Genomic DNA, 24,120 nt, shown 5'->3' with positions numbered 1-24,120 from the left:
AATGAATAGCCAGATGAAGAGATACATGCAGTGAGGTCCAGAAAAGTTCTGAGCAGAAGATGAGATGCCTGTGGAGTTTGGGGTGCACCACCCTCCAGCATGTGGATACATTCTTGTTCACCAATCCAGAAAAGATTCACCAATTCAGCTTTCTGAACCCCATAGATTATAGATGTTTATTGAGGTTTTATCAGCTGGGCATGATTGGTGATTAATTCTACTTTTAGCTCCTCTCCAGAGAATGACAGTGGGGAGTGGGACTGAAAGCTTCAAGCTTCTAGTCATGACTCGTTGTTTCTGGTGACCAGTGCCCATCTCGGAACCTACCAAGAGTCAGAGTCACCTCATGAGAATAAAAGACTTTTTTATCACCCAGGAAATTCCAAGGAATTTAGTAGCTCTGTGTGAAGAACTGGGACCAGAGGCTAAGAATAGAACAAAAGATTCTCCTTAGAACCTTTATTTTCAAGGGTTTTAGGAGCTCTTAGGACCTAGGAGCAGAGACCAGTATGCATATTTCTTATTACTTCACAAATACATCCATTAACTAGCTTCATTGGAGCATTCTTATATGTGTAGAGAAGAGAAAGAGCCTTTATTTTCTCAGTTTGTGGATGGAGTAACAGCTTGGTATCTTAATTAATTGCTCTGTATGTACCTAATCTGTATCAACCCATGAACTGCTGACTGGTAGTGTGGCTGTTGTGTGTATCTCACAGAGTCACGGGCCACTACACAACCGGCCGGTACACCAGTGGAGCATGAGTGATGACAGTGTTGACCACTTCTCTCCCTCCAAAGGAGTTAGCTGCCCTAGCCACTCTTGCTTACTGTCTTTGAAACGGAAGGATTAAATTGAACCTGAGACAGGTGAGAGAGAGAGATTGGCTGCTTCTGTCATTTTTCAGATTTAGCTGCGTGTTTTAAGTGGAAGCATTCTTCATTACACATGGGTTTCACAAACAGTCTGACAAGGTCATAGAAATGGGAAGTACAAATTAGAGAGGTCTTGACTCAGACGGTAAAGTGTCTGTCTACAATGCGGAAGACCCGGTTTCGATCCCTGGGTCGGGAAGATCCCCTGGAGAAGGAAATGGCAATCCACTCCAGTACTATTGCCTGGAAAATCCCATGGACAGAGGAACCTGGTAGTCTACAGTTCATGGGATCGCAAAGAGTTGGACACGAATGAGCAACTTCGCTTTCACTTTCACCAAAACTGTGCATGTTAATGTAATTATTAATAATAATACTTCATTAAATTTGATACACATGGTAAGCTGGCCAGAACACCAGGTGTACAGATGGAGACCAGGACTGTTCTAACTAGGATATATGGTCACTGTCTTCTGTTGCGTTTGAAGCCTCCCTTGTATAGTATTACTAGTTTGTGTTATTCTTTCTTAAACTTTGATCCTGTTAGTTCGACCGATACTGTTTTTGTCTTTAAAATTGTTTTCTTGATCTGAGTTCTATTTACCTTCCCAATTTTGTCTCTTGCCACTGTATGTAACTTTGCCAAGTGATTTGCAGTTCACTGAGTATGCAGTGCTCTGATTGCTAGCATTACATTCTAACATCTTTCTGTCATCATCTTTGCCTCTGACATTTTCCTTCATGGGATAACTTCAACTTGTCCTTTAAGACTGTTCAGCCAGCTCCATTCAAGTGCATACGAATCTACTGAAAAGCTGTCTTGGATCTCCTTTTCTCCATAGGAACTACCATATTTCTGACATGCATTGATCGTATTTTCTATTAGTTTGTTTCTGTTTGTGGTTCTGTAGGCTTTGATGGGGCTGAAATTGCCTTGCTCAAAATGTGCTGCAGTGTAGGAGCTGGATTAAATATGTGAATAGAAAAATTAAAACTTGTTTTCATCTATTAAATAATTTTAAAATATTTAGAAAACATTACTGGTATCAGCATTTTGAGTGTTGTGTGTGTGAAAATTCTGAGACTGCTTGCTTGTTTTCTTCCCTTTCAGTTTTTCTGTGTCCAGATTCTATTTATCCTTTGTCAGTTTTGTTTGTTTCTAAGCCCCCCTAGTTATTTTGTTTCTGTTTTAGCTGGAGGATAATTGCTTTACAATGTTACGGTGATCTCTGCCATACATCAGTGTGAATCAGTCATAATTTTATATATATATCCTCTATCTTGAGCCTCCCTCCCTTCCCCCATCCCACGTCTCCCTAAATGTTAAACAAGATAGTAATCTTGCTCTTCTAAAGTCTCCATTGTACCATTTTCTACTCTGTATAGGAATTTTAATATATTATTTCTTCTACCAAGCTAGGCCCTTTGAGGCCATGGTTTGTTTTTTGATCATTACATCCTTCAGTATCATCTTCCCTTCAAAATAGTAGCTTTGCTGTTTTAGCTTGGGCTACTGTAAGAGTAGAGAGAGCTGGACTGTGAAGAAGGCTGAGCGCCGAAGAATTGATGCTTTTGAACTGTGGTGTTGGAGAAGACTCTTGAGAGTCCCTTGGACTGCAAGGAGATCCAACCAGTCCATTCTGAAGGAGATCAGCCCTGGGATTTCTTTGGAAGGAATGATGCTAAAGCTGAAGCTCCAGTACTTTGGCCACCTCATGCGAAGAATTGACTCATTGGAAAAGACTCTGATGCTGGGAGAGATTGGGGGCAGGAGGAGAAGGGGACGACAGAGGATGAGATGGCTGGATGGCATCACGGACTCAATGCACGTGAGTCTGAGTGAACTCTGGGAGATGGTGATGGACAGGGAGGCCTGGCGTGCTGCGATTCATGGGGTCGCAAAGAGTCGGACACAACTGAGCAACTGAACTGAACTGAACTGTAAGAAAATACCATAGACTGGGTGACATTAAGAACAGAAATTGTTTTCTTACAGTTACGGAGACCGGAAGTTTGAGATCACAGTGCCAGCATGGTTGGGTTCTGGTGAGAACCTCTCTTCCTGTCTTGCCCAAGCCAGCTTCTTGCTGAGTCCTCACAGAGATGGGATGGGACCCCGGGGAGGGTGACTCTCTTGCCTGCTCTCCATAACTGCCCCCCCTCATTTCTTCTAATAAAAGCAGTAGTCTCATTAGGAAGGTCTGACTCTCAGGACCTCATTTATACTTAATTGTCTCCCAAAGGTCTCATCCTCAAATACCATCACATTGTGGGCTAGAGGCTTCAATATAAGAAATTTGGGTGGGCACAAACACAGTCCATAAGATTTGTCAATGCTTTGCATGTCTGTCTTTTTATATTTACTGATTACATTCAGGTATGGATTGTTTTATGCAGTTGTATTCTTAAAATTTTGATGTTAATTGAGTTTTTTGAAGTAAATATTTTAGGTATGCACTGCTAACAAGGAAGTGGGAAGAAAAAGGGGCTGGGATTTATTGAATGCGTACTATGTGAGAGTAAATGCATGTTATGTGACATTTTATGTAAAAAATGCTGGTATGAAGTTTTCTGAATGCAGAGGTTGCCTTGCTATGTACTTTTCTCCAAGTTAGTGTTTGTGTAATTTCTGTGTATCGGGTTTGCTTAAGTTCCTTCACATCTTTACTGAGATGTCAGCAAATAATTATTGAGCATATACCTGAGCTGGGTACCTTAGAATGCACTGGTGAGTACACAAACCATAGTCCCTTGTAATATTTATTATCTTGGTATTATATTCATTTAATATTTTTAAAAAACATTCAGTTTGGTTGTGCTGGGTCTTAGTTGTGGCATGTGGGATCGAGTTCCCTGACCAGAGGACGAACCTGGGCCCTCTGCATTGGAAGCACGGAGTCCCCGCCACTGGACCACAGGGAAGTTCTCATGTAATGTTTTGCTCACTACGGTTATCTGTAGTCGCCAGTATCAACTACGTTAAGTTCATCTTTAAAGTTAGGACTAGGGGAAGCTTATAAATGCAGTTCCTTAAGAGAGTAATTTTTTTCAGTTGACCCTTAAGTCAGCATATGCTATAAGCATATGCTATAAGCTTAAGACAGAAGAGTTCAACCAAAAATAATTATTATGTTTGATACACATTTCTATTTTTAAATTTTGGAGAGGTGAAAACTTGGGGGTCAAATAATACTAGCTTCATAGTGTATGAAGTGCTGAAGAGCTTGATTAGATTAGGTGGGAATAAAATTGAAATTGCTTCAAGTTTTTGCTTTTTTTAATTTTTTCTGCTATGTATCAACATATAAATTCCAGATAGTGCTCAAAATTTTGACATAATTATATAAATTTAAAAAAATAAAGGTTTAATCCTAGAATCTCTTTGCTACCTAGAAAGACATCTTAAAATTAAACTTCTGTAAATATTTCTCATCAGCATGTTTTTTCCCACATTTTAAATATCTCAGAAATTGATTCTTTCAAACATCAGTAGTATCCTAGATTTCTTAAAATAATAGTCTTACAGTTGCTCCTGATTTATATCCGAATAATACAGTGTTGTTAGCTCTTCAAAGGTTTAGAAAAAGCATATATTTAAGTGTTTTGGACCAGTAGTACAGACAGTTTGGAAGAATTATTTTGAAAGAAAGGCTTCTAAGTTTACGTGTTAGTAGATTGATTTAAGTGTTGGCATGTTTCAAGTAAGAAAATGTTCTAAACATTTTAAGAGCAAATTGCTATTTTATTTGGTTGGTAGTCTTTAAAGTTCAGGTTGCTATGAGGATTTGTGGATAAAATTATTTACGATTGTTTTTAAAACACTTATAATTGAACTGTATAAAACCCTTCAAATTATAGAAACACATAAATGGAATGAAGTTTTCCAAATGTGCTAATTTTTAAAATTATTTGGTGTTAGTGTGAAAAGTCACCCTCATTCTATGCCCCTAAAGATGCTTACTATGTATATGCTCTCAGTAAAACAAAAAAGAAAGAATTTAATAAGTAGTTTCCAAAAAAAGAAAAAGTCATCAGAAAAACTGAAGTGTACTTGAGCAGACCTTTGTATTCTGAGGAATTCAAATCAAAATTTTCAGGTATAACTTGAAAAAGAAATCCCAGTAGCCCTTTACAAATATAATTGGATCAACATTGCCTTTTAGTTTTCAGTTTGAATGTTTTTATTTCTAAATTCCCAGAATGAGTTTCACCATTCATCATTTAATTTTTCTTAATTTGTAATTTCACTGACTGTAAGCAATTATACTTTTTATATTTTTAAAAGGTGAAAAGTTCACATTGAAAAAAAGCTTTCTAGATACGTTTGGCTGACATGTATGATCTTTGATCTTTCAAATTCATAAATACATTTATAAATTCAGATCTGATTTCTTATGTAGGAGAATCAAGCTTCAGAGCATTTATGTATTTTGAAGTCCTACAATATTTATACTGGAAAAAGAGAAAATTCACCAAACTGTAGTCAGTGTTGAAGTTCTAATAAAGAAGAAAATAGCTATAAAATGATGTGTCATAAGGAGAGTATCAGTGTGTATAACACATACCAGATCTTTGACATTCTGGAGTTACACACAAATTTAAAACCCCAATTCTCTGAATCCTATGGGTATTCTGCTAGACTGAATGCTCAAATGGCTCATTTGGGAAAGCACAAGCAGGCTTAAATTAATTTACTAGCGTCACACCATTTAAATAATAAAATGTTAAATAAACTTGTAATTTGAAAATTTGGGAGAGGCTTTTTTTCCACATCTTAGATTTCTGCTTAAAACTGGAGTATTAAAGATTTAATTTTGAAGGAATCTTTAGCATTTTGAAAGCATCAGATTTATTTTAAACATTTTGCTTGGCAGCAAGACAGAGTGATTTTGTTTTATGTAAGCCCAAAAGGAAATGAGAAGAGAAGGAAAGATTTATTGGAAGAATATTGAGGTAGCGCTTGGAATCAAAGCTTAAGCTATATTTCCAAGCCAGTGTGATAGATAGGGTGCTTCAGGGTATCAGCACTAGAAGTTGCTGGACACTTTTCTTTTTTAGTTTCCAGCCAAAGCAGTGATTTAGTTCTAATAAATTCCTGTTCCTTACTTTCCTGGGCTAGAACATCCAGTTGGCCTACCCCAGGATAAATTCTCTTTTAGAAAGGGATCAGGTGGTGTGGTCAGGGAAACAGCTGGAGGTCCATCCTTGTATTTGTATCTTGGTATATGCTGTATATGTACCCATTGGTATATGCTGTAACCAGTATATACATATCTGCAGTACCCCCAAATTCATCAGACAGGTGAAGTGTATGACTAATATTATCTCACTGTTGTGAGGTTATAACTGACTTGTCAGCAGGAAATTCTTGACTTTTAAGGATTTAGGTAGAGTTTGCACTAACCTGTATTCTGTTATTGAGAAATTCAACATTCTTAACAACCTATCTGAATTGCTGGATTGCATAATTATACTTTAAAGCCATAGCTTTTGCTAAGCTAAGTTTGTGTCAAAGTGTTTTTATCATAAAGACAGTTCCCTCCCAAAAGAGAAATTGTGTTACATGTTTCTTAGCTTCCTAGGATTCCTAACCTGATCTTGTAAGGACATAAAACTAGAGATCATGGTCTGAGGCAAAATATAATAGTTATTTTAAGGGAGCAATAAATGTTTTGGGAGCAGTAGAATCAGAGGTTGACTTCTGACAAGGAGAATTAGGCATGGCTTCATGGTGTGAGACAGGAGTCCAGCTCGAAGGAACAGTGAACGAAGGAGTAGTCAGGAAAAGTGCAGGGCTGTGAAGGTAGATTTGGGATAGATCGGAGAAAGTGAAAGTCACTCACTTTCAAGTCATGTCTGACTCTTTGTGACACCATGGACTATACAGTCCATGGAATTCTCTAGGCCAGAATACTGGAGTGGGTAGCCTTTCCCTTCTCCAGGGGCTGTTCCCAATGCAGGAATCAAACCCAGGTCTCCCACATTGCAGGTGGATTCTTTACCAGCCTAGCCACAAGGGAAGCCCAAGAATACTGAAGTGGGTAGCCTGTCCCTTCTCCAGCAGATCGTCCTAACCCAGGAATCGAACCAAGGTCTCCTGTATTGCAGGCGGATTCTTTACCAACTGAGCTATCACGGAAGCCCATAGATCAGAGAGTGTCTTGCTATTACACAGAATTTTGCATTTAGAAAGAGTTCACAAGTTACTGATGATTTGGGGGCAAGGGAGAGAGAGCTTTGCCTTGTGGAGCTGAAGTCTTAATTCAGGGAAGTTAGGGCAGTCACTTAGGAGGCTATTACAGGAATTTAAGCTAGAGGAAATGAGAACTTGAAATACACTTACCCTTTTCACTTTCATGCATTGGAGAAGGAAATGGCAACCCACTCCAGTGTTCTTGCCTGGAGAATCCCAGGGACAGGGGAGCCTGGTGGGCTGCTGTCTGTGGGGTCGCAGAGTCGGACACGACTGAAGTGACTTAGCAGCAGCAGCAGCAGTCTGTCTAATCTATGCTGTTAGCGGTGATTGTCTTACGGTGTAAGTATCTTCTTCCCATAATTAAAATCTTCATGCCTCTCCCCTTTCATTAGTGTTAGTCGCTCAGTCATGTCCAACTGTTTGCAACCCCGTGGCCTGTAGCCTGCCAGGCTCTTCTGTCTTTGGGATTTTCCAGGCAAGAATACTGGTATGGGTTGCTGTTTCCTCCTCCAGGGGAGCTTCCCAACCCAGGGATTCAGCCCAGGTCTCCTGCATTACAGGCAGATCCCTTATTGTCTGAGCCACCAGGGAAGCCCAAGATGACTATAATGATACTTAAAATGTATGTGATTATGTCTTTTCTTGTTCCCCAGTTTGCCCCCCCGCCCCCTTAACTCCTCACAGTTCTGTGGTAGATTACACTTTCTTACCTTAGTGCCTGTGCCCCTGTTGTTTCCTCTCCCTGGAATAAAGACGTTTCTCTTCCTTTTTGCTCATCTTTTAAGGGGTTGGAAAATTTTCCTTGACCCTGGGTTAGGTGTGTCTTCGTCCATTACGGTACTTCATGATTGCTTCTATTGTTGTGTATTTGGTCATTTTACTATTTTTTGTTTATATTGTGCAGTCCCTGAAGGAAAGTGCACTTTTTTTTTTTTTAATAATCTTTCCCTGCTACGGTGTAGCTTAGAGATGCATATTTGCATAGGTTTTTGTGTGTGTGTGTTTTGGTTTTGCTTATACTTTTCCTATTACTAGGTGTATTGACTTCTTAACAAGAGTATGGATTCTGAAGCCTAAATGCCTGTGTTGAAATTTTGACTCTACTGCTTAACTAGCTATACAACAATGGGTAGGTTGTTTAACCACTTTATTTCTTAGTTGCTTTATTGATAATAAAATGGATGAAATAATACTACCTAACTCATGGGGTTGTTGTGAGGATTGAGTAGTACAAAGTGCTTAGAACAGTGTCTGAATTAGTTGTTATGTGTTTGCTGCTATTATTATCATTACACATTGAAGTTCAGATATAATTCTCTGCTGCTATTGCTAAAACAGTTGTACATGTAATACTTCTGAAATCTGCTTGGAAAGTGGTGTTTTTCTTCCTGATTTCTTTTTTTCCACTGTAGGTAGTTGTGAGTGTTATTTCAGAGTAGACTTCAGGATATTTTTACCAAGTAATTATTGAGCAATTACTTTTTGCTTTATGTATTATTGGTACTTGTGATATATGCACTGGTGAACAAATATGTGAGATAGATATAATAACTATGTATTATGTTATTGGGTTGTAAGGGCAGTAGACGAATAAGAAAAATGGCAAGGGAAATGAGAGTTTAAGGGTAGAGAGGCAGTTGTAATTTTAAATAAAGTGGTCAGAGTCAGCCTCATTTTGAAGGTGATATTTGAGCAAGACAGGAAATTGGTCATGCATATACTTAGTAGAAGAGCATTCCATGGGGAGGACTTCGGTGTAAAGGCCCTTAAGGAGGAGTGTGTTCTGCCTTTTCACAGACTAACAAAGGAGGCCACTGACTGGAGTAGACTGATCAAGGAGAGGAGGTCAGAGGGGACTGGGGTCAAATCATTTAAGGCAGTGTGAACCATGGTAAGGAGTTTTTATCCTTTACTCTGAGTGAAATCAGGAGCCAGTGTGGAGTTTTTTGAGTTGAGAAGTGACATTGTCAAACTTAAGCATTAAGAGAATTTCATGAACGACAGTGCTGAAAATAGGTTTTAGGTAAAACCCAGGTGTCTCAGTGATAAAGAATCTGTCTGCTAATGGAAGAGACACGGGTTCGATGACTGGGTCTGGAAGATCCCCTGAAGAAGGAAATGGCAGCCCACTCCCGTATTCTTGCCTGGAAAATTCCATAGATAGAGGAGCCTGACTGGCCACTGTCCATGTGGTCACAAAGAGTCAGACACAGCTGAGCGCTCGCTGGCTACAAAGTAAGCTAGAAGCAGAGATTATTGAAGATAATAATATTTTTGAAGAGATGGATTAAGTCATAGCAGGAGGTCATGAGAATTAGTCACACTTTTAATACATTTTGAAGGTAAAACTGGGAGGATTTCCTGAAGATATGGTGTGGTGTGTGAGGGAAAGAATGGAATAAAAAATGACTCCAGTTTGCCTTAGCAGCTGAAAGGGTGGAATTTCCTCACACCTGAAATGGGAAAGGCTTTGGGAGGAGCAATTTGTGGGAAAGACCAGAAGTTCAGTTTTGGACTTGCTGAGTTCTGTTTTGTTGTATAGCAGGTGGTTGGATGTGTGAATGCATTGACAGATAGTATTTAAAATCTTCAGACAGGAGAAGATCACCAAGTGTAGACAGAAGTGATAAGCTGAGCTTTGAATCATTCCAGCATGGAGCAGTTTGTAAAACTAGAAAGGACCAATGAGTAGGAAAGATCAGCAAGTTAAAAGATAATGGAGTGAAGTGAAGTGAAAGTCACTCAGTTGTGTCCGACTCTTTGCGACCCAATGGATTATAGAGTTCACGGAATACTCCAGGCCAGAATACTGGAGTGGGTAGCCTTTCCCTTCTCCAGGAGATCTTCCCAACTCAGGGATTGAACCCAGGTCTCCTGCATTGCAAGCGGATTCTTTACCAGCTGGGCCATAAGGGAAGTCCTAAAAGACAGTATCGGAAAGTAAGGAAGAATCGTCAACTGTTTGAAATACTCTGGATAGGCCAGTTAGGATGAGCTGTGAGAATCGATCATTGGCTTTAGCAGTATGGAGGTAGTTGATGACCTTGATAAGCACAGATTAGTTTTAGTGTTGTAGCCTGTCTGAAGTGTGTTTGGGGGATTATGGAAGGGAGACAACCCTTTCAAGAAGTTTTCCTTCAAAGGAGAGCAAATAAGTGATGGAGGAGCTCGGAGGGTAAGTAGAGGAAGAAAAAAATTCTGAAGTGGAAGAAATGTTAATTTATTTGTATGGTAGTGGAAATGATCCATCAGAGATTAAAAAGTTGTTGTGGTTGATTAAAAGGAGGATTACATAGGCGATGCTCTTGAGTAGGTGTACAAGTGGAGAGTCTGGCATGTGAATAGATGAGAGCGTGGACACTTTTGTTATAACAGGTGGGAATTCCAGGTGTGGGCAGACCTTCTGGAAGTAGGTGGATGAATGTGGTGGACTCAGGAAATGCAAGGCGGTTAAGTGTGAGAGTGAGAGAGAACTCAGTGGGGGTTTGAGGAGAGAAAAGAAAGTGAAAGTGTAGTCGCCCAGTGCTGTCTGACTCTTCGCAATCCCATGGACTGTAGCCCGCCAGGCTCCTCTGTCCTTGGAATTCTCCAGACAAGAATTCTGGACTGGATTGCCATTCTCTTCTCCAGGGGATCTTCCTAACACAGGGATCAAACCCTGGTCTCCCTCATTGCAGGCGCATTCTTTCCCATCTGACCCACTAGAGGAGATATGAAATAGTTACCTGGAAGTGTCTGGGAGTGAATAAACTAGGAAAATAAAATACTAATTTGATAGCATTAATATTGTACTTAAAATAAGCTAGTATGGTGATGGCATTTTTCTTTCATTTTGTGTTAGTGCCCATGTGTGCTGCTGCATAGGCACAGATTTGGTGGGGTTTGCATTTTTTAAAGTTGATTTTGTGAGTACAGTGAAGCCAGAGAGGGGCTAGAGAATCAGCTGTCTGCTGGGGGGCAGGTGGCTAATGCTTAATGATTAATTATTATTTAATCTGATGAAATGGTGAGGCACAGTAAAAAGGTGGTTAGATCAATGAATTGGAGGTCTTGGAGCGTCAGAATTTCTACAGTAAGTGCAGTATATTTAAATATCTTCTAGTTCATCCGGAACTATTAAAAATGAAGCTGGGTGATGTGTAGTTTTTTTTTCCCCTGCAGTTGTTCATTTTCTAAGAGGAAATAATTTTGTGAATGGGTAAAGAAGGACTATTGGGTAAATTTTCTCCTTTCTGTAATAGAAGGAAATGGTTCAAGAGCCTCTAGAAGTGCTCTTAGGCTGGAGAGATTGCCTCTATTAAATATCTGTTGTGTGAGAGTACATAAGATAAGCCCAACTATCTTAGGATCTAACAGAAGCCTTTCTTGTCGCCTCAATCCTGTCTTATAACCTGGAAAGCCCTCTCCATATTTCTACAGTATTGCTCAGATGTTCTCCACATCCAGAGTTTCTTGAGGATGAATAGCCATTGAGTGCTTAGTAGGAGTCAACCACTTTGCTAAAATAAGCACTCTCCTTACACTAATGCAATGCTTACAGCAGTTCTGTGAAGTGAATAACTTACCTCTGTTTCAGATACAGGAAACAAAAGGAGGCTAGAGTTACCGCTCCTTTGTCACACAAATGAAAAAGTAGCTGAACTAAAATTTAAACCCAGCTAAGCTTACTTTGCCAACTAAGGTCCGTCTAGTCAAGGCTATGGTTTTTCCTGTGGTCATGTATGGATGTGAGAGTTGGACTGTGAAGAAGGCTGAGTGCCGAAGAATTGATGCTTTTGAACTGTGGTGTTGGAGAAGACTCTTGAGAGTCCCTTTGACTGCAAGGAGATCCAACCAGTCCATTCTGAAGGAGATCAGCCCTGGGATTTCTTTGGAAGGAATGATGCTAAAGCTGAAACTGCAGTACTTTGGCCACCTCATGCGAAGAGGTGACTCATTGGAAAAGACTTTGATGCTGGGAGGGATTGGGGGCAGGAGGAGAAGGGGACGACAGCGGATGAGATGGCTGGATGGCGTCACTGACTCGATGGACGTGAGTCTGAGTGAACTCCGGGAGTTGGTGATGGACAGGGAGGCCTGGCGTGCTGCGATTCATGGGGTCACAAAGAGTCGGACACGACTGAGTGACTGAACTGAACTGAAGCTTTCAGACTCCAGCACCAGCACTTTAAATTTTTTTTTTCCCCTGTTGTTTTTACTTTCAGCGAAGTTTTACATGCATAAGATTTAGGGAGTTTATTTAGTACAACAAAGGGAACAAAAAAATCTTCTATGAGCTTTTCCTTTATTTCCTATTCCATAGAGGTAAAGGAGAAGGCATTGGCACCCCATTCCAGTACTCTTGCCTGGAAAATCCGATGGACGGAGGAGCCTGGTGGGCTGCGGTCCATGGGGTCGCTAAGAGTCGGACACGACTGAGCAACTTAACTTCCCTTAGAAGGAAATGGCAACTCACTCGTGTTCTTGCCTGGAGAATCCCAGGGATGGCGGAGCCTGGTGGGCTGCCATCTGTGGGATCGCACAGAGTCGGACACGACTGAAGCGACTTAGCAGCTTTTCCTTTATTTCCTATTCCATAGAGGTAACCACTTTAAAACCATTGCTTTTTTAGTAGGAGTGATGACCTACCTGTTTCTAAGTTACAGTTTTAGATGGTTATTTTTTTCTTTAAATTTTTAGAGTAATTACTGATTTCATAATAATAACAGGATTTAGTTTCTTGTACCTGCTCCCTCTTACTCTGTTTATACCTACTTCTGACTTCCATTGCCCAATTTCTTTAGTATAAGTGTACTAAAATTTGGTTAGCCCGAAGTTTGTCACGTACATTGTATTAGTGAATGCTATGTTTTTCCTTTACTTTTCTGTATGCTTATGGCTAATTCCATCTGTAAACAGAATAGCACAAGAAAGACACATACCACACTAAAAAGCCAGTGTTGCAAACACTGTTAGGACACTTTGAGCTTCACTTTCAAATTCTAAAAGGATTCTCGAAGGTGAAATGTGTGTACTCAAGTGTACAGTAATCTGCCACCACTGCCATGCCAGCTTATTTTATTTTTCAGTAACAAATTATAAAGGCATTTATGTATGTTCGTTTCAGTCTCCTTAAAAAAGCTGAATATTTCTTCCTTTGCTTTGCACTGCATCAGTTGCTCTCTGGTTCGAGGTGGAAGGGCTTTTCCCTGTTGTTTTTTTCCCTCAGCTTTCTCAATGAACTTGAGGAAAAATATTCTAGATCACATCTCCATAGCACATTTTCCTGTGTGATTAGAAGTGATTCAGGAGATTGATATTAATGCTAATGAGTTCTTTTTAATGAATCGTGTATATTTTAGAATTTCTCCTCTGTCTCTTAAAATGTTTGGATACATGTTTGTGCCATTTTATTCTTTAGATTTTTTGAGAAATTTGAGTTGCACCTCTGATTTTCTTGACCTTACTGTTTTTTAGGAGGAACCAGTATCATTCTCAACAGAAGGGATTGTGTATTGCAGTGGTTTTCAGCTGGGACCAAACATCCCGTCTTCCCTACCCCCCACCCCAGGGTTCATTTGGCAATTTCTAGAGACATGTTTGGTTGTCACCATTTGTGCTGAGGATTACTGGCATCAAGGTGTATGGGTTGCAAATGTTGCCGAACATCCTACAATGGGCAGGACAGCCTACCACAGTGCAGAACTCTCAAGCCTGAAATATCAGTGGTGCTGAGACTGAAACATTCATTTGTCAATATTAAGTTCCTTCTGTCTTTAAGTCCTAAACTTTTCCACTTCCTTTATCCATACTTTACTCATGGTTTCAGGGTTCACCTTAAAGTCCCACTTTGTCCTGAAGTCTTTTCTTGATGGCTCTAAACCTATATTTCAACTCCTTTTTGTTGGTTCTTTTATACCATCATTAAACTCTTTGCATCTGATAGTTTATGCTGTCTTATTTCTATTTGTTTATTATCTGTAAATCTTGTTTTTCGTACTGTTTTAAGGATCATTGTCTTTCATTGTTGCTACTGCTTTTGAACTTGATGTTACATTGTCAGTTGGTAAAATAAAAAAAGGGCTCAGGGCCTGCCTAGGCTCTGGGAAATGTGGTGAAAGAATGGACTCATCTCTCTTGATGGCACATTGGCTTTGATATCAGTGGATTATGGAGGAAGTGATGAATGTTGGGAGTAGTGTGACTGTCTAGTAGCAAGAAGGAGAATAGATCCACCAGCCATTAAACTAATGCAGCTTTTTTAAAAACCTAGTACCCTCTGAGTTCCAATTTGGCAGTCTTTAGCTTGAATGACCCTGTTAGAGGAGACCTGTCTTTGGTTCATATTTGCTTAGTTCAGCTGTCTATGTGGAAGGGACAGTCCATGTTGATATATTAATAAATTTGAGAAATTTTTTCAAAAAAGAATCAAGGGTTAGCTAAGAGTTAAGCATAAATCAAGCTAACCAAGATAGACTATTTCTTGAACTTTTTGTTTTAATTGGTAGGGAGAAATGGGTGAGTGGAGGAAAGTAACTTGAATCTTTAGACATGGTGGAATCGTTAATGAATATAAAAGTGGCCGAAGAAGAAACCCAAGTCTATGCTGAGGTATTATCCAAACGTTAGTGTTAGCTGTTGAAGCTTTCTTTTCCATCTGATTGTGTCCTTTGTATGTACAGTTACCATTCGGTATTTTAACACTCTTAATTTGAAAACTTCACTTTTGGTGGCAAGTAACTTTACCTTCAGAATTTGTGTCATAATGTTATTTGACATGGTACTTTGGAGCAGGTACCATTCCATCTGCAGATATGAGTTTCTGAGCAAGGAAATGTATAGCATTTCAAAGGTAATTTTAAAATAGAAAACATTAATATTTTAGAGTCACTTTAACATTTATATGAAAACAGCAAGTTTTATATTTGAAGCATTTGGTAAAAAATGAAATACAAAAGTTGTGTTACTTTTATACTTCTGTAGTTTTTTTATACTTGTGTTATTATAGGTAGTAGTTTTACTTTTTCTATTAATACCATGAGAATAAGAAAAAGGCAATTTTAAAGGGGTGGAGTAGGTAGTGGTTTTTAACTGAGGATACTTTTTGTCTCCCAGGAAGCACTTGGCAATGTTTATAGATATTTATTGCTGTCACAATTTGGGGGTTGTTTTAAGGTTGGGTGCTCCTGACTTCTTGTGGGTAGAGATCAAGGATGCCGTTCACCATTCTACAGTTCATAGGACATCCCCCTTTGACAAAGAATTACCAGGCTTACAATGTCAGTGGCACCAAGACTGAGGAACTACAGGATAAGGGATTGGAAAGGACCTATTCAAACCCAAAAGAAAGGTCTTGTGGCCAGTAAACATACTGCTTCACTGGCAGTGAATGAAAGGCAAATTATAGTGTGTTTCTACTATTAAATATATGAGTTCTGAAAGTGTGTACTGGAATGAAATAAGTGTTTCTATACTGGTATCGCTGTAAAGTGGTACAACATTTCTGAGGGGCCTTTGAAAATATCAGAGTTCTTTGTATTTCATACTTTTGATTCATTGATTCCACTTATAGAAATCTATCCTAAGGTAATAAACAGATGCCATACAAAGTTTATTATTGGGATATTAAAACGCAATTACTTTTAATTGTAATGAGCTGGAAGCAGACTTAAATTTTTTTCTTTAAAGTGGTTATTAATGGTACTGTCAAATATGGTGCATATTAAAAACCTTACTTTCAGAGACAGCTTGTGTGGTGACTATACCACTATGAATGAGGTGGGGGATCAAAGGAATACTAGTTTAGGATGCCCAACTTAGATTAAAAAAATATATTAGAGAAAATATATTTTCTACTAAAATATGTATACTACTAAAAATGTACTGTAGTAATGATTACTGGGCACATTATGGCAAATTTTCATTTTGTTTTGTAAATTTTTCCCGATGACTATTCTGTGTCTATATGGGGCTTCCCATGTGGCTCAGTGGTATCCACCTGCCAATGCAGGAGACATGGGTTCAATCCCTGGGTCGGGAAGATACCCTGGAGGAGGAAATGGCCTCCCACTTCAGTATTCCTGTGTAGCAGGAATCCCATGGACAGAGGGATCTGGTGGGCTACAGTCCATGGGGTCGCAAAGCATCAAGACGTGGCTGAAGATGTACATGCACATATTCTATATATATATAATCAGAAGGGGGTGGGACAGATATCTTTTTAATTTTTAATCTCTGGTACAGTTTTGTAGTAGGTCTGTCATTTCTCAGACTGTTAACTGAAAAATCTGTCCTTTGCCATCTGCTAAGTTTCCATTTATGTTTGGGTCTATTTCTGGGCCCTCTGTTCCACTGACATTTTTAATGTTTGCTCAATTAATTGATAAATATATTATAAAAGTATAATTATACAAAAGGAATGTTCTCTTGATTGGGGTTCCATGTAGAGATTTCTGACTTGGTAATTTATATTTTAAAGTTCTTAAAAATGTCAGGATTTTGTGTAAGCAATTACGTTATCTTTGCTCATCTTCCACTCATGTAATTCAGTATTCAGATTAAATTTACTTGTATTTGTCAGATAGTTATGATTAAATTCTTATCACACTTTGTCTGCTGATGAAATTCAGATTCAGTTGACTTGTCTTTGTTTGCTCCAGATTGTTACAGCTGAATTCTTACGACACTTTTAAGTCTCCCGATTCAAAGCCCCGTCATCTTGTGTCAGTGATAAGTCTCATTGATTTGTTTTCGTTCATCCATTTTTTCCATATTTCCCTTTGTTTACAAATTGTACAGCATCTGCTCTCCCTTGGAGATGGTGTCGGGCTCTCCTGTGCTCTGTTGTGTTAGCTTCCCACACAGATTTTGCATGGAAAGCAGTGAGCTGAGTAATGTTAATAGAATTTGGAACTGTAAGAGGCAACAAATTAAGATGTAGCTACTGGCCACTAAAATGTTCCAGAATTAGCTGGGAAATAAAGAGATGGATTTTCTACCCTTGGGCTCTGAAAAATAGCATTAACCTGAAAACTGTGAGGGAAACATATTTGTTCTAGTACTTACAAGTTCCTGTAGAGGAAAAAGATCAGTGCAGTGTTTGGCAGGAGAATGCATGTTTTAGTGGTATGAGGTATTTTCCTTCATAGAGGAGCAGCTGCATAAAGGGAGAAATGAAGGGGAATGAGAGCAAAGGAAGCAGAGGGAGGTGAAGTGACTTAATGGGTAATGTATTTCAGTAGATTCTTGAGTTAATTTGAGCATAGTAGATTAAAATTCTGAGTATGTATTTTCGGAGGAAATTTTTATGTGGAGGAGTTGATTTCTAAAGTTGAAAACGTGTTTGTGTTTCATGAGCCATCTGTTTAGAATAATTTTATTTTCATTTGAAAACTAAAGATTTTTTTGTTTGGTTTTTCTTTTCTAGTTTCTCGTTCTGTGAGTACATTCATAAGAAAATTATTTTTGTTGCCAAATTTTTAGTTTACTTACTCATGGCTTGTTTTTGTGCTCAAATTACATAATTTTCAGGGAAGCATTTTCTGCTTTTGTTTTTATCGATTGTGTTGCATCTAAAAAGTTACCTTTCACATTTTACAGAAGCTTTTTTTTCCAATTATATATGGATAATTTGAGTTGTATCAGTTGGAGATGATATATAGAGTAACTCTGCTTGTTACGTGTGAAACTTAAAATACAAATTCAGTAATTCGTTTCATTTTATGGAACTTAGTTACTGTCTACTTTAGTGACCTAGAGTCGTTGAAGCTCCCCATAGTTTGCTTTACCTGGTCTCCCATTGTTTTTTGTCTTGCTCTTTCCATTAATGTGTTATTGTTTAGATGTCATAGGTGGACTTTAAAGCAATTCATGGAAATATGCCTTTTTTTTTTAAATGTACATGGAAATACTAATTCATGAAACAGGTTATGACTTAGGGAATGATTATTAAAATTGTTAAAAGAATTCTTAAGAAATGAAAGTATACGACTCTTATTTCAGTAACCTCCCCTAGTATGTTTAAGTTTTAGTTAAATGACTATAGGGAATCTAGTGAAATTTAAAGATAAATTTTAGTAACCATTGGCAGTTGGATAGTACTCAGAAGTGAATACTAGTCGTGTCAGAAATTAAAATGTGCTGCATCTGCCTGTTAAACCTCAAATTCCCCTTCCAAAAAAAAATCTAGGGAAAGGAGGGAAAACTTAATCATGCATATAGCTTTAAATAATCACCCTGATCAAATTTTAAAACTGTTCAGTTCAGTCACTCAGTCATGTCCAACTGTTTGATACCCCATGAACTGCAGCGTGCCAGGCCTCCCTGTCCATCAACAACTCCCGGAGTTTACCCAAAGTCATGTCCATTGTGTCAGTGATGCTATCCAACCATCTCACCCTCTGTTGTCCCCTTCTCCCAGCTTCAGTCTTTCCCGGCATCAGGGTCTTTATTAGTGAGTCAGTTCTTCACATCAGGCGGCCAAAGTATTGGAGTTCCAGCTTCAGCATCAGTCCTTCCAATGAATATTCAGGACTGATTTCCCTTAGGATGGACTGGTTGGATCTCCTTGCAGTCCAAGAGACTCTGAAGGGTCTTCTCCAACACCAAAGTTCAAAAGCATTAATTCTTTGGCTCTCAGCTTGCTTTATAGTCCAACTCTCACATCCATACATGACCACTGGAAAAACCATAGCTTTGACTAGATGGACCTTTGCTAACAAAGTAATGTCTCTGCTATTTAATATGCTGTCTAGGTTGGTCATAACTTTCCTGCCAAGGAGTAAATGTCTTAATTTCACAGCTGCAGTCACCATCTGCAATGATTTTGGAGCCCCCCAAAATAAAGCCTGCCACCGTTTCCACTGTTCCCCCATCTATTTGCCATGAAGTGATGGGACCTGATGCCATGATCTTAATTTTTTGAATGTTGAGTTTTAAGCCAACTTTTTCACTTTCCTCTTTCAATTTCATCAAGAGGCTCTTTAGTTCTTCACTTTCTGCCATAAGGGTGGTGTCATTTGCATATCTGAGGTTATTGATGTTTCTCCCGGCAATCTTGATTCCAGCTTGTGCTTCCTCCAGCCCAGCGTTTCTCATGATGTACTCGCATATAAGTTAAATAAGCAGGGTGACAATATACAGCCTTGACGTACTCCTTTTCCTATTTGGAACCAATCTGTTGTTCCATGTCCAGTTCTAACTGTTGCTTCTTGACCTGCATACAGATTTCTCAAGAGGCAGGTCAGTTGGTCTGATATTCCCATCTCTTCCAGAATTTTCCAGTTTATTGTGATCCACACAGTCAAAGACCTTGGCATAGTCAGTAAAGCAGAAATAGATGTTTTTCTGGAACTCTCTTGCTTTTTCCATGATGCAGTAGATGTTGGCAGTTTGGTCTCTGGTTCCTCTCCCTTTTCTGAAACCAGCTTGAACATCTGGAATTTCATGGTTCACGTATTGCTGAAGCCTGGCTTGGAGAATTTTGAGCATTACTTTGCTAGCGTGTGAGATGAGTGCAGTTGTGCAGTGGTTTGAGCATTCTTTGGCATTGCCTAGTAAAAACACTAGTAGTGAATAAAATTTCCCTACCATATAATCCACCCATTTAACAGGAAGTTGTGAAGTCACACGTCAGCTCTTTTTTAACTTTTTGAGTAGCTGCCAAGCCAAGCTATTTTCCAAAATGGCTGTATACCATTTTACATTCCCATCAGCAATGTGTAGGTTTCCACCTGTCCTGCGTCCTCCCCAACACTTGTTATTGAATACATCTTTTTTAATATAACAATTTCAGTGGGTGTGGAATGGTATCTTGTGGTTTTGATGTGCATTTCCTTAATGCACATCTTTCCATGCCCTTGTTGGCAGTCTTATCTCCTGAAACTACCCCTTAAACAATAACATCCCTTCTGCAAGGCCCTGGCATATGGCTTTCTGCAGTCTCTTTGATTATTCTAGATACCTCATAAAAGTGAAATTGGAATACTTCTTTTATGTCTGGCTTATTTTGCTTAGTGTGATGTGTTCAGGATTAATCATTGTTTTCGTATGTGAAAGTTCCTCTTCTTTAAGGCTGTATCCCAGTGTATGTGTATGTGTGTGTGTACATTGTGTTTCTCTCTTCATCTGTTGAGACACATTTGAGTAGTTTCCAACATTGTGTGTGCGTGAGTTTCATCTGACTTTCTGTTTTCGGATCTTTTGCATCTCTCTATATCTTTTGAAAATGGATTTGCTGGGTCATATAATAGCTGTTTGGTTCTTTTGAAGCGTCTTTGGCACAGTGACTCCACTGTTCTGCATTCCCACAGGCAGTATCGCATAGTTTTCAGTTTCCCTACATACTGGCCAGGCAGCATTTATCTCTGCTGTGTGTGTGGGGGGGAGTGTTGGTGTGTTTTGTTTTGGTTTTTGTTGGATAGCCATATAATGGATGTGGAGTTCTGTTTTATTGTGATGTCCTGGATATTAACACCTTATCAGAAAGATGATTTGCGTATAGTTTCTCCCATTCTGTGGGTTGACTCTTCACTCTTTGCCGATAGTGTCCTTTGATACACAAGTTTTTTTATTTTAATGCAGTTCTGTTTATTTCTTTTGTTGCCTGTACTTATGTGGGAGGGTGTTACAATATCTTTCACATCAACAGTGGTAAGTTTTGAAATGTCTTGGGAATGTATCAGGAACCTCTTAAGCCCACAGTGAAGCTCACATTTTCTAGACTTTAAATTTTTTATTTTGAAGTTGAAATTTTATCAATGGTCACGAATATTTCAGTTGATTTTCTTGATTTTTTTTGAGAACATGTCTACTGGTTTCTTTTGGTCTTGAATAAGCATTATTTGTTTGACATTCTTTTCAAAAAAAGGCTCTCTATGTAAAATAGCTCACTTACCTGACACAAGTATTTAACTTTTTGCTACTTGAGATATCTACAGTATTTTGCTGCTGCTGCTGCTGCTGCTGCTGCTGCTCAGTCGCTTCAGTCGTGTCCAACTCTGTGTGACCCCATAGACGGCAGCCCACCAGGCTCCCTGGTCCCTGGGATTCTCCAGGCAAGAACACTGGAGTTGGTTGCCATTTCCTTCTCCAATGCATGAAAGTGAAAAGTGAAAGTGAACTCGCTCAGTTGTGTGACCCCATGGACTGCAGCCTACCAGGCTCCTTTGTCCATGGGATTCTTTGGGCAAGAATACAGCAGTGGGTTGCCATGCCCTCCAGGGAAACTTGCCGACCGAGGGATCAAACCTGCATCTCTGTGTCTCTTGCACTGTCAGGCGGGTTCTAGTGCCACTGGAATGTTAAAAAGATGTATGTGTGCTCAAAGATTGAGATTGAGAGTTAAACAAGTTAGTAAATTTGCTTTGTTGAACTTTGCAGTAAAATAGTTTATTATTTTTCTTAATTGTGATTTTGTGTTGATAAAGAAGGTAACAGCTCCTACCAGTAGAGCTTGGTACTGCTGCTTTAATTTGTGCTGGTGTCAGCCATTTTACCCCCTGCTGCTTTTGCACCTACTGTCATTGCAAATGTCAACTCAGTGAGAAAGTCAACTCTACTCTTACGAAAATAGCTTTGACCTCTTGGGGCCAGACTTCGAGAGCTGCTGGCTTAGTTTGTAGGGTTACTGAACCGGGTGGAAGAGTGATTGCAAACTAGCAGTCTTAGCTTGCTTAAGTAGTCTCCTGTGTATGAGATCTATCTGCTGCCATTAATGGTTACAGTGTTTGGAGGAATGGTTGGCATTCTTGACCCTTGTAATTTAGGTTATTCAGACAGATTTCGTCACTAAATTTCCTTACGTTAGTGGTAAAATGTGAGGGGACAGGAATAAAAGGATGTTGATATTTGCATGAACAGATGTGAAAGTTATATACAGATACTAATGAACTTTTTACTTTGCAAGATATGTCTTGTATAGAACGTGTGGTATATGCCTTTTAAATGATAAAATACTAAAAATTTTAGTTGAAACCAAAAGAACTAGGAGAAATTGAAGTTTATTTTGCTATTTAACAGATAACAAGATAAGAAAATTTACTAGTCTATATAAGCATTATAGGGGGCTTTCCAGGTAACTCAGTGAAATGTGGGTTCAATCCCTGAGTCAGAAAGATCCCTGGGAGGAAGAACTGGCAACCCACACCAGTATTCTTGTCTGGATAATCCTATGGATGGAAGATCCTGACAGGCTGCAGTCCATGGGGTCACAGAGCTGGACACAACTGAGCAACAAGCACACACACATAAGCATTATTTATACCTTGGATGTTAAGAGCTTAGGGTATGGGAGTCATTCTGATTTGTCCACTTAAAATTGTAAATGTAAGGTTGGGCCAGTTTCTAATAATTTATTTCAATTGGGACAGTAACACCTCCCTGGTTTGTTGGAAGAGATGGAGGCAGAGTAATGTTTTTAAAATGTGTAAAGTGGGACTTAGACAGTAAGCTTTCAACTAGAAATACCAGTAGTTAATTTTCAAGATTTTAATCTGGTTTAGGTTTTGTTTGGATCAGGAGTTTGGGAGAATTGGATGGAAGCATGTAGGAGCTTGTGAGTTAGATTGATCAGGTGTGGTGCAGGCTGCTGGACAAAGTCATTCTCACAACTACTTTTCCTGATCTTAATTTTGTTAGTGTTGTGATGTATTCTGTATTTGTACTTTTGTTCAAGAATTGTGTCTCTACATGGTGTTATATATATATATTTTTTAAATTTTTTACTTATAGGATACAGTGGTCCCAATTTAAAGGCTATTTTATTTTTAAACTGGAGAAGGTGATGGATGATTTCAGAACTTCAGCTCCTGAACCAAGAGGTCCTCCCAACCCTAATGTTGAATATATTCCCTTTGATGAAATGAAGGAAAGAATACTGAAAATTGTCACTGGATTTAATGGGTATGCATTTAATTCTACTTTAAAGGTTTAATTTTTAGCAGATCATTAAAGCTTTTTCCTCAAAGTTTTGAAGTGTCTAGTTGTTTGATAACTGATACTCATTTGAATAAGCTCTATGTCTCATGATATATATAGGTAGGTAGATGTTATTCATTTTATTTGAAATTTTGACTGCTTTTTTTTTTTTTAACTTGAATCACCTTTATATGATTCACTGGCATTTAGACTTGAAAGTGTGACAGTGGAAACATCAAATATTTAAAATTTTTTCTATTCATTTTATATTTGATATTATAAATCTTTATACTTTGGAACCTGTCTGTTATTGAGGTAAGTAACATTTCTTTTAAAATGAAAAACAATTTCTGAAAGGATTCTACTTAGATTCTACTTTTTAATTAGAAATATTTTTGTAAGAGTCCCTGTTTTCCCTCCAGGAAGGAACCGTTTTAGCCTCTTATAAAACATTGCACTGAAAAGTTACTTTCCACTAAAAATGAAGCTGACTTTTAAATTGTGTGTCATATTCTGTTATTTTAAATACTTCAGGACTTTGTATTTTTAGGGCTCCCTTTATTGAAGGCAAGAAGTATTTTTGAAGTTGAATTGTTCAGTGTTTAAATTGGCATAATTTGGAGTGTGGAATGACAATACCCAGTTTAGTCAATTGTGGATATGTTAACCATGAATTTATATTTAGGGACAGTTTTTGATGAGATTTCATTTGCATTTTTAGGTAGCATGAATGGTCTCAATTTTTTCTTCAGATATTTAATCACATGGGATTTGCAACAAGATAGTATAATTCACTTAACCCTTTATTTTATGTCATGTTTCCCTGCTTAGCAGTTTGACTTAAGGTATCAAATTCTTAAACTTTGGTTTTGGGTATGTTGCTGAAATATTGTGGGAGAAATTAAAGCTGCTCTTAGGGGTTTGGGATTGGAGGGAGACTTGTTTTCCCTGTGTACCCTGTTGTATTAGTGAAAATTATTTAACTGTATGCATATATTTACTTACTAATTTTTTTAAAGCATATACCAAGATGAAGCCACATGCAGTGTATTGGAAGTATGTTACATAACGCTTACTATTGAATATGGTTAAGAATACTTCTTGGGGATGTTTATAAATAGTGCAGAGGTTGATAGTACTTAGACATTATGGTA

At 38.5% G+C, this 24,120-nt stretch overlaps 1 protein-coding gene across 3 annotated transcripts in view; it reads left to right on the top strand.

Annotated features, from left to right (window-relative positions):
* The window catches only part of PPP4R2 (protein phosphatase 4 regulatory subunit 2), a 55,024-nt gene that overhangs the window by 14,874 nt on the left and 16,030 nt on the right, over nt 1–24,120 (top strand). For 2 of the 3 annotated variants that reach the window (XM_068981707.1, XM_068981705.1), the window contains exon 3: nt 22,781–22,951. The exons of the other annotated variant lie outside the window; for it this stretch is intronic. In XM_068981707.1, the coding sequence (XP_068837808.1) occupies nt 22,781–22,951 (171 nt within the window). The remainder of the gene's footprint in view (nt 1–22,780; nt 22,952–24,120) is intronic. 3 annotated transcript variants of the gene reach the window in all.

This window comes from Capricornis sumatraensis, chromosome 10 (genome assembly GCF_032405125.1).
Source record: "Capricornis sumatraensis isolate serow.1 chromosome 10, serow.2, whole genome shotgun sequence".
Classification (NCBI taxonomy): Eukaryota; Metazoa; Chordata; class Mammalia; order Artiodactyla; family Bovidae; genus Capricornis; species Capricornis sumatraensis.
The sequence above is the reverse complement of the archived record's forward strand: the minus strand, read 5'-3'. Positions and strand labels throughout refer to the sequence as shown.